The 14,058-nt window shown below is 41.8% G+C and overlaps 2 protein-coding genes across 2 annotated transcripts; one reads left to right on the forward strand and one right to left on the reverse strand.

Annotated features, from left to right (window-relative positions):
- Positions 1–77: 77 nt before the first annotated feature.
- On the reverse strand, positions 78–9,843 carry napaa (N-ethylmaleimide-sensitive factor attachment protein, alpha a). The gene is made up of 11 exons (XM_020465517.2): positions 9,593–9,843; positions 8,089–8,171; positions 7,878–7,994; positions 7,643–7,689; positions 7,412–7,489; positions 7,033–7,088; positions 6,819–6,903; positions 1,611–1,715; positions 1,457–1,525; positions 1,242–1,292; positions 78–1,161 (listed from the first exon to the last, which is right to left on the reverse strand). The coding sequence occupies exons 1-11, from the start codon at positions 9,685–9,687 to the stop codon at positions 1,060–1,062; spliced, it is 888 nt and encodes a 295-aa protein (XP_020321106.1). The 5' UTR covers positions 9,688–9,843; the 3' UTR covers positions 78–1,059.
- On the forward strand, positions 9,802–13,731 carry zbed4l2 (zinc finger BED-type containing 4-like 2). The gene is made up of 2 exons (XM_020465514.2): positions 9,802–10,139; positions 10,749–13,731. The coding sequence occupies exons 1-2, from the start codon at positions 9,914–9,916 to the stop codon at positions 13,247–13,249; spliced, it is 2,727 nt and encodes a 908-aa protein (XP_020321103.1). The 5' UTR covers positions 9,802–9,913; the 3' UTR covers positions 13,250–13,731.
- Positions 13,732–14,058: the final 327 nt, after the last annotated feature.

Here is a 14,058-nt window from a genome sequence, read left to right on the forward strand (position 1 = left end):
TCTGTAGCTGTGTAATACAGCTGTTTGAGTAATACATTAATGTACAACATGTTACCTGTTATTAATCAAGCCAGAAGACAATTGAAAACCAAATGTTTAATCAAGCTGTGAAATAAATAAAAACATGGGATAATACAGGTTAATCCATGGAATCATCCTAGTTCTGCCAATAGCACGGAGGTAATCCAGCTTCCTGTGGAAGAATTAAGAGACCCTTTGGAATGACAACAAACATAGTATCTACAGTATAATAATAAAACAAAATTCTAAATGTTCACAGTTCAGAGATCAAGAAATAATGATTAAAAGGGGAATGGCTGCTAGTAGACCCAATGAAATAATTATACTCAGAGTTAAAAACATGTGTTCCATCTCTTCCAAAGTCTTAATTCAATATAAGATAGCAACTAACACATTTTTGGTTGATGAGACTTTGCTACTAGGTAACACAACAGCAGCATAATTGAGCAATGACCAATATATTTCAAAGTAGAAGCCTCAATGACAAACACAATTTTTTATGAACTAACCAATTTAAGACATATAATGTATGTTCTAGTAGAATATACTGTTGCCTCTGGAAATGTCCAGGTCAGAAATGACCTAAAACCATTAACACTTAAGACAGTTGTGTGGAGGTACTATTACAGAAAACAACACAACAGAAATAAACTACAACAACACAACAGAAATAAACTACAACAACACAACAGAAATAAACTACAACAACACAACAGAAATAAACTACAACAAAGTTATTATCCACCTCATTTGATGGGCTAGCTAGTACAGTAGGCTACACCTTTATCTACCTGGTGCTATTCTACACAGGTTTTAGCCAGTAGTTCTTTGGGGTCTGGGGTATTGCTTGACAACACATCACACAGATTGATAAGTGGATAGACAGTTATGAAACACTAAAGGGTTCAATGCCTGGTGATTAAAGGATGAAACCACTCAGAGAGAAAAATGTAAGATTGGTAAGTTATTCAGGAATGTGATGTGATAAATTTCCAGCAGTAGTGAGGGAGATGATGATGATTAGTAAAGGGGAGGGGATTAGCGAAGGTCGCTCTCGTCATCCTGTATTTGTTTCTTTATCCTAAGTAACATAGTAGTGTTCCACTGATCCAATCTTGAGATGGAGTCAAAGTCCTTCACCTGTTAAGAGAAGTAGAATTGGTATAATAGACAAACATAATTCAGTTTTCATGGGAATGTCAAGTATAAGAAAAACCTACCGCATCAGTGAATGCGTCAACATCCTGCTCCTCATATGCATCTAGAAGTTTCTGTTAAAATAAGCATAAGACATGTATTGTAGACAATACAACACTCAGGAAATGCCATGTTTTATTTTAGGTTTCTACTAATAACCATACATTTTATTTTCAGTATCCACTCAGATAAAAAGCCATTTAAAGAGCTGTTTAACTTTGAAACACAATAGACTTACCTTAACCAGTTTGCACTCTCTAGCGTCTGAGAAGGCTGGAAACATATCCTCATATCTCTGTACAGACAGCTGTTGGTAGACAAGAGATATGAACAGGGTCAAAACTAGTACATAGAGGCTGTGTGATGTAGGTATACATAAATAAAAGTCTCACCCTTGCATTAAGCATGTCCACACAGAAGTGACAAAGAGCTGCTTTGAAGAAGTGGTCTTTAGCGCCATACTTCAACAGGACGCTGTCCATTGCATATGTTCCGATCTAGGAATTACACAAAACAAACTCATGAGGTAATTGGGAAAGCCCACTAAGTTAATTGGTGATTTAAATCACCATAATATACAGTGCATTCGGAAAGTATTCCGACCCCTTGACCTTTTCCACATTTTGTTATGTTACAGCCTTTGCATTTTACGGGCTCCTAACCAAAATGGGCTATTTCTGTATTTTCACATTGTTTGTAACTCATTTTGTCCAGAAATGTTGATGCTGCCATCTATTATGACCGAAAAGAGCTTCTAGACATCAGAACAGCGATTACTCACCTCGAACTGGACAAAGATAATTTTCTTGTCAAGACAAGGCCCAAATTCCCCTCATCAGCGTGAAGAAAAGATAGAGGAAAAGGGGGAGGAGGGCAGGGTGCCTTGTAAGAATTCACAGACGAGTGGGTAAACCACCACTTCCCTCCGTATTATTGGCCAACGTGCCATCATTGGAAAACAAACTGGCCGATATACAATTAAGACTATCCTACCAACCGGACATTACATAAAAGTAAAATATGAAGTTTCACCGAGACGTGGCTGAACGACGACATCGTCAGGACAGAGCTTATACGCTACCGGTCAAAAGTTTTAGAACACCTACTCATTCATGGGTTTTTCTTGATTTTTACTATTTTCTACAAATGTGGAATAATTGTGAAGACATCGAAACTATGAAATCATGTAGTAACCAAAAAGAAGTGTTAAATAAATTAAAATATATTTTATATTTGAGATTCTTCAAATAGCCACCCTTACACACTCTTGGCATTCTCTCAACAAGCCATGCTGGTTAAGCGTGCCTTGAATTCTAAATAAATCACAGACCGTGTCACCAGCAAAGCACCCCCACACCATAACACCACCTCCTCCTCCATGCTTAAGGGTGGGAACCACACATGCGGAGATCATTCGTTCACCCACACAGTCTCACAAAGACACAGCAATTGGAACCAAAAATTCCCAGTTTGGATTCTAGACCAAGAGGACAAATTTCCACCAGTCTAAATGTCCATTGCTCGTAATACTTGGCCCAAGCAAGTCTTTCCTTCTTATTGGTGTCTTTTAGTAGTGGTTTCTTTGCAGTAATTCGACCATGAAGGCCTAATACACATGGTGAGCTGTGTCTGTTACTTGAACTCTGAAGCATTTATTTGGGCTGCAATTTCTGAGGCTGGTAACTCCAACGAACTTATCCTCTGCAGCAGAGGTAACTCTGGGTCTTCCATTCCTGTGGCAGTCCTCATGAGAGCCAGTTTCATCATAGCGCTTGATAGTTTTTGCGACAGCACTTGAAGAAACTTTCAAAGGAATGATGGACTGTCGTTTCTCTTCGCTTATTTGAGATGTTCTTGCCATAATATGGACCTGGTATTTTACCAAATAGGGCTATCTTCTGTATACCACCCCTACCTTGTCACAACACAACTGATTGGGTCAGACTCATTAAGAAGGAAAGCAATTCCACAAATGAACTTTTAAGAAGGCACACCTGTTAATTGAAATGCATTCCAGGTGGCTACCTCACAAAGCTGGTTGAGAGAAATGCCAAGAGTGTGCAAAGCTGTCATCAAGGCAAAGGGTGGCTATTTAAAGAATATCAAAATGATTTGATTAACACTTTTTTGGGTTATAACATGATTCCATGTGTTATTTCATATTTTTGATGTCTTCACAATTATTCTACAATGTAGAAAATAGTCAAATAAAGAAAATCCCTTGAATGAAAAATACCTCATGATAAGTTGTAGACCACACCATCTACCAAGAGAGTTCTTATCTATATTATTCGTAGCCATCTTAACCACCACAAACCGATGGTGGCACTAAGACCGCACTCAACGAGCTGTATAAGGCAATAAGCAAACAAGAAAATGCTCATCCAGAAGTGGCGCTCCTAGCGGCCGGGGACTTTAATGCAGGCAAACTTAAATCTGTTTTACCTCATTTCTACCAGCATGTCACATGTGCAGCCAGAGGGAAAAAAAAACTCTAGAACACCTTTACTCCACAAATAGACACATACAAAACTCTCCCTTGCCCTCCATTTGGCAAATCTGACCATAATCCCATCCTCCTGATTCCTGCTTACGAGCAAAAACTAAAGCAGGAATTACCAGTGACTCACTCAAAAATGGAAGTGGTCGGATGATGCGGATTCTACGCTACAGGACTGTTTTGCTAGCACAGACTGGAATATGTTCCAGGATTCATCCAATGGCATTGAGGAATATACCACCTCAGTCACCGACTTCGTCAATAAGTGCATCGACGTCGTCCACAGTGACTGTACTACATACATGTCCCAACCAGAAGCAATGGATTACAGACAACATCTGCACCGAGCTGAAGGCTAGAGCTGCCGCTTTCAAGGAGCGGGACACTAATCCGGACGCTTATAAAGAAATCCCAAAATACCCTCAGACGAACCATCAAACAGGCAAAGTGTCAACACAGGACTAAGATTGAATCCTACTACAAAGGCTCTGACGCTCATCGGATGTGGGAGGGCTTGAAAAATATTACGGACTACAAAGGGAAACCCAGCAGCGAGCTGCCCAGTGCTGCGAGCCTACCAGACAAGCCAAATGCCTTGTTTTGCTCGCTTCGAGGCAAGCAACACTGAGGCATGCATGAGAGCACCAGATGTTCCAGAAGACTGTGTAATCAAGCTCTCCGTGGTCGATGTGAGTAAGACCTTTAAACAGGTCATCATTCACAAAGCCGAGGGCCAGATGGATTACCAGGATGTGTATTCAAAGCATGCGTGGACCAACTGGCAAGTTTCCTCACTGACATTTTCAACCTCTCCCTGTCTAAGTCTGTAATACCTACATGTTTCAAACAGACCACCAAGAAAGCGAAGGTAATCTGCTTAAATTATTACCGCCAGCAGCACTCAAGTCGGTAGCCATGAAGTGCTTTGAAAGCCTGGTCATGGCTCACATCAACACCATTATGCTGGAAACACTAGACCCACTCCAATTCGCATACTGCCCTAACAGATCCACAGATGATGCCAGCTCTATTGCACTTCACACTGCCCTTTCCCACCTGCACAAAAGGAACACCCATGTGAGAATGCTTTTCATTGACTACAGCTCAACACCATTGTGCCCACAAAGATAGATCATCATTAAGCAAAGGACCCTGGGACTAAGCACCTCCCTCTGCAACTGGATCTTGGACTTCCTGATGGGCTTCCCCCAGGTGGTAAGGGTAGGCAACAACACATCTGCCACACTAATCCTCAACAATGGGGCCCCTCAGGGGTGGGTGCTTAGTCCCCTCCTGTACGCCCTGTTCACCTACGACTGTGAGGCCAAGCACGACTCCAACACCATCATTAAGTTTGCTGACGACACAACAGTGGTAGGCCTGATCACCGACCATGATGAGACAGCCTATAGGGAGGAAGTCAGACAACAACCTCTCCCTCAATGTGAGCAAGATAAAGGAGCTGAACGTGGAAAAGGAGGGCCGAACAAGCCCCCATTAACATCGACAGGGCTGAAGTGGAGTGGGTCGAGAATTTCAAGTTCCTTAAGAGAATTTCAAGTTCCTTAGTGTCCACATCACCAATGAACTATCAAGGTCCAAACACACCAAGACAGTCGTGAAGAGGGCACAACACCTTTTCTCCCTCAGGAGACTGAAAAGATTTGGCATGGGTTCCCAGATCCTCAAAAAGTTCTACAGCTGCACCATTGAGAGCATCCTGTCCATTTCTATCACCGCCTGTATGGCAACTGCTCGGCATCTGACCGTAAGGCGCTAGAGGGTAGTAGGTACAGCCCAGTAAATCATTGGGGCCAAGATTCCTGACATCCAGGACCTATATACTAGGCGGTGTCAGAGGAAGGCCCAAAATATTGGCAGATTCCAGTCACCAGTCAGACTCTTCTCTCTGCTACCGGAGAGCCAAATCTAGGACCAAAAGGCTTCTTAACAGCTTCTACCCCCAAGCCATAAGACTGCTGAACAATTCAATTAAATGGCCACCCAGACTATTTACACTGAGACCCCCCCCTCTTTGTTTTTACACTGCTGCTACTCACTGTTTATTATCTATGCATAGTCACTTTACAAATTACCTCAACTAAATTGTACCCCCGCATATAGCCTCAATATTGTTATGTAATTTTCTTGTGCTACTTTATTTTTTATTTATTTTTGAAAATTCACTTTATTTTATTTAGTAAATATTTTCTTAACTCTATTTCTTGAACTGCATTGTTAGTTAAGGGCTTGTAAGTAAGCATTTCACGGTAAGGTTGTATTCACCGCATATAACAAATACAATTTGATTTGATCTTGTTTCTCATGGTGAGTGTCCTTTAGGTGCCTTTTGACAAACTCCAAGCGGACTGTCATGTGCCTTTTACTGAGGAGTGGTTTCCGTCTGGCCACTACCATAAAGGTGGAGTAGTGCAGAGATGGTTGTCCTTCTGGAAGGTTCTCCCATCTCCACAGAGGAACTCTGGAGCTCTGTCAGACCAAGACCATTCTCCCACAATTGCTCAGTTTTCCCGGGCGGCCAGCTCTAGGGAGATTCCTGGTGGTTACAAACTTCTTCCATTTAAGAATGATGGGAGCCACTGTGTTCTTGGGGGCCTTCAATACTGCAGAAATATTTTGCTACCCTTCTCCAGATCTGTGCCATGACGCAATCCTCTCTCAGAGCTCTACAGACAAATCCTTTGACCTCATGGCTTGGTCTTTGCTCTGACATGCAATGTCAACTGTGGGACTCTACATAGACAGGTGTGTGCCTTTCCAAATCATGACCAATCAATTGAATTTACCACAGGTGGACTCCATTCAAGTTGTTGAAACATCTCAAGGATGATCAATGGAAACAGGATGCACCCGAGCTCAATTTCAAGTCTCATAGCAAAGGGTGTGAATACTTATGTAAATAAAGCATTTCTAAAAACCTGTTTTCACTTTGTTATTATGGGGTATGGTGTGTAGATTGATGAGGGGGGAAAAACAATTCAATACGTTTTCAAATAAGGCTGTAACGCAACAAAATGTGGAAAAAAAGTCAAGGGGTCTGAATACTTTCTGAATGCAATGTACATGAGTTAATACACACCTGTTCATAAATGTCAATGGCTTTCTGGTACTGTTCCAGTTGGGCAGTGTAGGTGGCAACTTTCAGAAGGCATTTATTTGCAGCACTACAATTAGATTGGCAAGTAAATCATCAGTTCAAAAGACATTTACACAACACCAAGAGAAAGGTATGAAAATTAAGATGGAATACACCAGTAAATCCCATAAGGGATTATGCAAGAAGGTTAAAATACCTCTTTGACTCTTCCCCTTTGTAGTAATCTGCTGCCTGTTCATAGTGACAAATGGCCTGTGGATAAAAAATAAAAAAATAAAATCACATTTACTTTCCCTGGCCTCTCAACGATATCAAAGGCTGAAATATGTGCGAAAGATCTATGAAAACAGTACATCCAGGCTATATCACAACCGGCCGTGACTGGGAGTCCCATAGGTCAGCGCACAATTGGCCCAGTGTCATCCGGGTTTGGCCGGTGTGGGCTGTCATTGAAAATAAGAATTTGTTCTTAACTGACTTGCCTAGTTAAATAAAGGTTAAATAAATTTTAAAAATATATATAAAATACATTACAGGATACCACATTCTCTATTAGGCTCTTATAAGTGACTGGCCTTATCAACATCTAATAGCTCACTCTCGTAGATCTCAGCAATAGATATGTGGTGTTTGGCTGCGATGGTGAAACGGCCCTGCAGACAAGAAGAAGTGAAATAATAATCAACACACCATACAACTAGTGCTCCTGAACACAATGCACAATTGTCTATCATTGAGCAGGCTTGAGATGTACTTCTTTATTATTACACTGTGTAGTGAAAGCAGAAATACTCCCAGCTTCTCACCATGTCTGTGTAAATTTCAATGGCTTGGTTCAGGCAGTTGATGGCTTCTGTGGAGATACAAAGTACATTAAATTAGAAACCCAGTTACATTATACTAGGGCATATACAGTGGCATACATTTTTCAACCCTTGAGAATATAACAATAACATTTATGCATGTCTGTCCCATAACCCCAATAATCTTGATAATGCAACTGTAATCTTTTTTCAGGGTGTAAAGTAAAACGGGATGTACCCTGTGGGTCTGCTTTTTTGAAAGCATTGCCTGCATCAAGGAAATTGATGGCTCCATCAAGTTTGTTGTCCATCTGCAGATGAAGGTGTGCTGCTTGAGAGAATGCGTTGCCAGCAGCTGGAACAAAATATGAACCAAGATATTATGTTGGTTACACCCCACACCCCTTGCAGTTCTAAATGTCCACTATTCAATTCTAACCGAATCTTACCACTCCAATTCTTGGCCATTTTGAACATGTTTGCTGCCCTCACATATATGTCACAGGCTTCCTCATACTTGCGGGATGAACCTCTGGAGAAAAAGACAGAAAATGTTATTTAGACCTTATACTACATATCACTATTGAAACGTGTTGGTCATGACAATGAAGGAACAAGACAAAAAAAGGTGTTCCGGATATTTTTTCCCATCCAATTGGAGACAGATTTTTATGCAAATATTCAAAAATCCGTTTAAAAACAATATGCCCATTTTCCCAAAAGAGATGTTCCCATCAAATTGACTTGTTGCGTATACAAGTCTGTGCGTGATGACGTAGTGCACATAAAATATATGTTGCAGTTAAATTCCCATGTACTGAATAAAAAATACAAGTTAAATGGGTTTCCAAACAATATTGCGATATATAGCGAGGGTGCCAACTCTGGTATTGGCACGTGTTTCTAACCAACAGCACTGTTGGCTAGAGTGCACATATAGCCTACATGATATTATTATTATGGACAAAAGAGCGAGACTATTTCTGTTTGTCAAATGGCAGCCAAACATCGATTATAGCGTCACCAGAATAAGACCCTCGATAGCGCTGTGGGATAGAGCGCATTTGCCAATAGCAGACTATATAAAGCAACAAAAAAATGTGATATATCCACCAGTAGAGTGGAAAATGCGATGGAAACCCATTTAACGTGTATGTTTTATTCCGTACATGGGAATTTAACTGCAAAATGTATTTTATTTGCACTACGTCATCGCGCACAGTATTTTATCTGCAACAAGTCCAATTTAATGTAAACATCTCTGTTGGGAAAATGCACATATAGTTTTTAACGCAGATTTTTCAATAGTAGCATGAAAATCTGTTGCCAATTGGATGTTAACAAAGTTTATGATTAAGAAAGCGGAGGGGGCAAATTATGGGATATTCTCGATATTTTAACTTTCCTTACAATCAATCTCAAATCCTTTTTTGAGATTGATTGTAAGGAAAGGAATGTAAGGAATGTTTTGATGCTAATTTCCTCGTTTGATTCCAAAAACTAGAGAAATATATAGGAAATCAAATCAAATCATAATAATATATACGTAGACTATTAAGTATGGAATAAAGAAAAAAAAGAGATGATGCAAAAACTACTAACTCATGAAACAGAAAAGGAACAGAGATGTGTTGTTGTTGTCATCTTGTCTAAAAACATTTTGGGGGAGGCAAAAAGGAGTTGGCTAAACCAGCAAAGTGACATGACACTGTCAGTAGACCACAGTTGAATAGGGAATCTGAGGAGACTGTGGCTAAACATTTGGTGTTAGTTTGTTGACGTTATCGTCACTGTACATAACGTTATTATTTTAGTCATTTTTATTGTGTTTCGCAGCTACATACTTTCTTGTTAAAATACATGGGATCTGGAACAAGTAGCGAACGTTAACTAATACAAAACAAACACGCTAACGATAGCTACTAAAGGTTGGCTAGGCCAGTTTGAGTTTACCCGAACAACGTCCCAAATCCTCGTGAGGATTTCATCTTTTTATCAGCCTCGGCCATGAGAGTCAAAGCCTCCTTCTCTTTCCCGGAATTATCCATCTTTTTAAAACAAATTATTATTCGTGAGCTCTGAAAATCGTACGTGGTGTTCACTGCAGAAAACAGTAAACTCAGTCAAATGTATTTATGTTTAACTACGCGTCACGTCACACTGAAACCGGAAGTGTAAAATCAGGTGATCAGTAATAAAAACACGTGGTGGTATGGTACTTTTGTGAGACATTTTAGCAAAGGTTATCTATATAATTGACCATTACTACTAACAATGGAAGGCTATAAACCACTCAAAGGAAGTTTATATGGAAGTTTTGGCTTTAAATTGGATGCGAAAGGATTCTTAGACAAAAGCATAGTTTACTGTTTCCATTGCGAACAGAGCTTTTCCTACCACCGCAGCAAAACAAGCTTGCAATACCATTTGCGAAAAAAACATCCTCTTGTCACTAAAGCTACACCTAGTGAAGATGTAGAGTCCGACTCGGAAATCACAGGTATTTTTGCATGATCATATGCATTCATTTGGTCAAAATTGTATTTGGTTATTTGAATGTTTCTCGTTTTTCTCAGCGCATGCACTTTTGACTATAACCCAAAGTGTTTGATCAGTTCCCGTTCAAAGGTCTCTAGTTTGATAGATATGGCCTTATTTTGAATCTACGGGCGCTGTAATTTTATTTCGGGTTTCAGATGGAGTTCCGATATTTGTGATACATTTAAAAAAATAAAATGTATAAAATAATCACTTTTTTCTGGACTCGAGATAATTAGAAGTTGGATATAGTCGTTCATCTCAGGTGAAATATACCATTATCAAAGATCAATGGACCCTAGTCTGAACTGACAGACAGGGCAGGTGCAAAGGGACCTCTAACTCTTTGGTGGAGAAAATATTTATGTCAGGAGAACATCTTGAGATCCTTAGTCACGTTTTGAGATATAAAAGTAAATCAAAATGCATGCCAAACATTATGGTGTATCATACAATTAGTGCATGTTTTCTGTGCCCTTTTTAATTAGTAGTTATTGCCAAAGTAGTTAAATGGCAATTAGTCACAGATGGACCTAACATTGAACACATGTGTATTTATCTTGCATTCCAGTGATCTCTGACAACTCTAACATGGATTTCCGAGGGTACCCATTGTCCAGCAGTCTGGGACCAAATTTGAGGAGAAGGGGGGATCGGGGACCACCAGGACTGGTTCTGGATAGACGCAAGTCTACAGTTTGGAATTACTATATCCAGCTTAATGAGATGTATGTTGAGTGTAATATATGCAAGAGACAGTTGTCTTTTCACAACAGCACTACGACTATGAGGGAGCACCTTGTCCGCAAACATAATATACGTGACAATGGTCCACCTGTACTCCATAACACAGTGGTGGCCTTGGCCCCGATTCCAGCTACATCACTTCAGCCAATGGCCCAGCCCAGATTCCCCTGCAACATCTCCACTACATCTACTACTGCCAACACATTCATGTTCCAGCCAGATTTGCACGTAGTTGTAAAAGAGGAGCAGCAGGATGCTGACTTATCGCCTAAACAAGGGACGGCCAAACGTTCACGAATCACATGTGCTCCCCCAGATGTAGGAGGCGGTGCCAATGCCAACCCTGTCTGCAGCCGAGATTTGGAACCGTCAAATTCAAATACTGGATTACTATACAGTGAGAACAACCACTTTGGTGATAGCAGTCGCAGTGGCACTTGTATCAAGGAATCCAATGATAAGCGAACTGGCTTCCTGACTGACCTAATATTAGAAGTGGTGTACAGGGACTTGCAGCCACTGTCTGTGGTGGAGGAGAGGGGATTTCGTCTTCTATTGAGCTGCTTAGAACCACAGTACCCAGTGCCATCTCCCTCTCAGCTCGGCAGCCTTATTTGGCATCGCTATGATGTTCTTAAACTGCAACTGCAGCAGTGTCTTCAGTCTGGCCTGGCACCACGTGGCATAACACTTTGCACTGAATACTGGAGGTCCGTAGCAGGTTGTGAGGTGGGAGCAAGCGGCCGGGTGTTCTTAACTGTAAGTGCACATTTTATTGACAAAGACTGGCGCTTGGCCCGTTGTGTGCTGCAGACCCGTCCCATGACCGTTATCAGAGAGAGGGCTTGTGGAAGTGGGTTCACTCAATTTGGTGACACCCTAAAGGCAGTTCTCTCTGACTTCCATCTCCCCCAGAGCTCTGTTTTCTGTGTTGTGCACGATACTCCCAAGACCTCAGAGGCCAGAGGGACTGCGAATATGGGACTTCAGAATGAAAATCAAATTGCTGGACCAGGCCAATCGCCTCAGGATCTCCCAGAAAGCTGGGTAGCATTACACTGTGCAGGGGAAGCCCTCAAACTCTGCATCCAGGAAGGACTATGGATGGAACCTGTCAGACAGGCTCTTTCTGAGGCCCGCAGGATTATTTCACATTTCCAGCATGACACACCTGCTGCTGCCGCTCTGATCCACAAAGCAGAAGCTGCTAATAAAGCCGGTGCTTGTCTGGCGCTGGATGACCCAGGGCACTGGGCAACTACTATCGACATGTGTGAAAGTCTGCTAGGGCTGAAATGGGTGGTGAGCTCTGTTCTAGAGGAGCAGAAAGCTGCTCCAAATTTAGTGGACCACCAGTGGCGTCTCCTCCAGGAGCTGGTGCCAGTTCTTAAGACCATGCGCATCGCTGCCTCCTTTTTGAGTGAGGACATAAATGTGTCCATCTCCGCCCTTATGCCGTGCCTGCATGGCGTATTCCGTGTCCTAAGGCAACACATTGCAGAGAGCAGCTGCCCTGTGGCTCGAGGAGTCATGGAGACCGTGCAGTCAGGAATGGAGCGACAGTGGAGACTGGGTGAAGAGGAGGCCTTACTGGACAGCCCTGCCGTCCTCTCCTCATTCCTGGACCCAAGGTTTAAGGAGCTGCGCTTCCTCAGCCCACATGCACGTAGTAAGCTGCACGACAAGGTTAAAGAACTGTTATCTGCTCAAGCGCAAATGGAGGCAGAGGAAATAAGCAGAGAGCGTGATAAAGGAGGTGATAAGGGCGAAGAGGGAAGGGAAAGGGGAGTGACTAATATGAGATTGATGAACTCTCAGTCAACAATCGTTCATCTGCAGCCCCCTTCCTATAATCAAGTGAGCCCAGTGGCCAAAACCATGTACGACATACTGCTAGGAGAGGATCCCACTGAGCGAATGCCTGAGATCCACCAACAGCTGGAGAACTACATTGCAGAGCCTTTGTGCAAACGTAGCCTGTCACCTCTCCACTGGTGGCACTCTAAGGAGCATCGCTTCCCTGCCGTGGCCAGACTTGCCCGTACATTTCTGGCTATTCCTACTACGGCTGTGGCTGCAGACAGAGCTTTTGCTCCTAGAGAGACTACTGTTGCTCAACGCAGGGCCATTCTGGGGCCCCAGCATTTGGATCATATTCTTTTCCTTCACCAGAACAGTGACTATGTGGAGAAACTGATGGGAGGGTCTACGGTGCATGGAGAACGGGGCAGTGACAAGAATGGAGCCAAGAAGACAAGAGAGACTCTGTATCAGTCTTTAGTGTCCTATGAGAGCAAGACTTGGGTGGGAGGGGAGGAGTTGTGAGCTTGTAGTCAGTATCATAGTAAGAACAGAGTTGTGGATATGCACACTCAACATAGGCCTGTGAGAAAATATCCATCCATTCCTGCTTAAGATTTAGCTGATTTCAACTCATCTAGGTAAAGAGTTGAAAAATCAATGACAAGGCAAACAAATAATGCAGCTATTGGGCTCAAAGCCACACTAGTGTCTGGCCTTCTAGCGTCTGGCCCACATATCTACATGTGAGCTGTGAATTTTCATCAAAAGTCGTTGTAATGTGCTTTCAATGTGTACCATACCAAATAATATGTATCCTATATGTAAAGTTGTTGCACTTTGTCCTTGGTTTGCATGAAGTAAAAACACGGGTTCAGCAGCGAAGCTTGTACAATAATTGCAGCATGATGTTCATTTAGAAGTAAGAAATGTCTCGAACACTATCCGTGAAGAACTGTTGCATTAAAGGAATGGTTCAAGAACATTCAAACAATTTTCAAACAAAAGTATTTAAATAACATTTATTTTAAAACACCTGAGTGAGACAGATGTAACTTTCATCAACACTCACACAATAGAGGAAATACCACTTAGTTAAAGCCCAGTACACTTCCTGAACTACAAAAATATAAACGCAAAGTGAAGTGTTGGTCCCATGTTTCATGAGCAGAAAAAAAATCCCAGAAATGTTCCACAAATTTGTTTACATCCCTGTTAGTGAGCATTTCTCCTTTGCCAAGATAATCCATCCAACAGACCGGTGTGGCGTATCAAGAAGCTGATTTAACAACATGATCATTACACAGGTGTACTCTAAAAGGTGCAGTTTTGTC

The sequence above is a fragment of the Oncorhynchus kisutch genome, linkage group LG29 (assembly GCF_002021735.2).
Source record: "Oncorhynchus kisutch isolate 150728-3 linkage group LG29, Okis_V2, whole genome shotgun sequence".
In the NCBI taxonomy this organism is placed as follows: Eukaryota; Metazoa; Chordata; class Actinopteri; order Salmoniformes; family Salmonidae; genus Oncorhynchus; species Oncorhynchus kisutch.

Excerpts from the sequence above, each read along its gene's own strand:
- napaa (XM_020465517.2), bottom strand. The coding sequence starts at position 9,687 with ATGGATAATTCCGGGAAAGAGAAGGAGGCTTTGACTCTCATGGCCGAG. Across the intron at positions 7,690-7,877 it reads CAAAAAAGCAGACCCACAGG|AAGCCATCAACTGCCTGAAC; the intron begins GTACATCCCGTT and ends GTATCTCCACAG. Across the intron at positions 1,526-1,610 it reads TGGACATGCTTAATGCAAGG|CTGTCTGTACAGAGATATGA; the intron begins GTGAGACTTTTA and ends GTCTACCAACAG.
- zbed4l2 (XM_020465514.2), top strand. The coding sequence starts at position 9,914 with ATGGAAGGCTATAAACCACTCAAAGGAAGTTTATATGGAAGTTTTGGC. Across the intron at positions 10,140-10,748 it reads GTCCGACTCGGAAATCACAG|TGATCTCTGACAACTCTAAC; the intron begins GTATTTTTGCAT and ends CTTGCATTCCAG.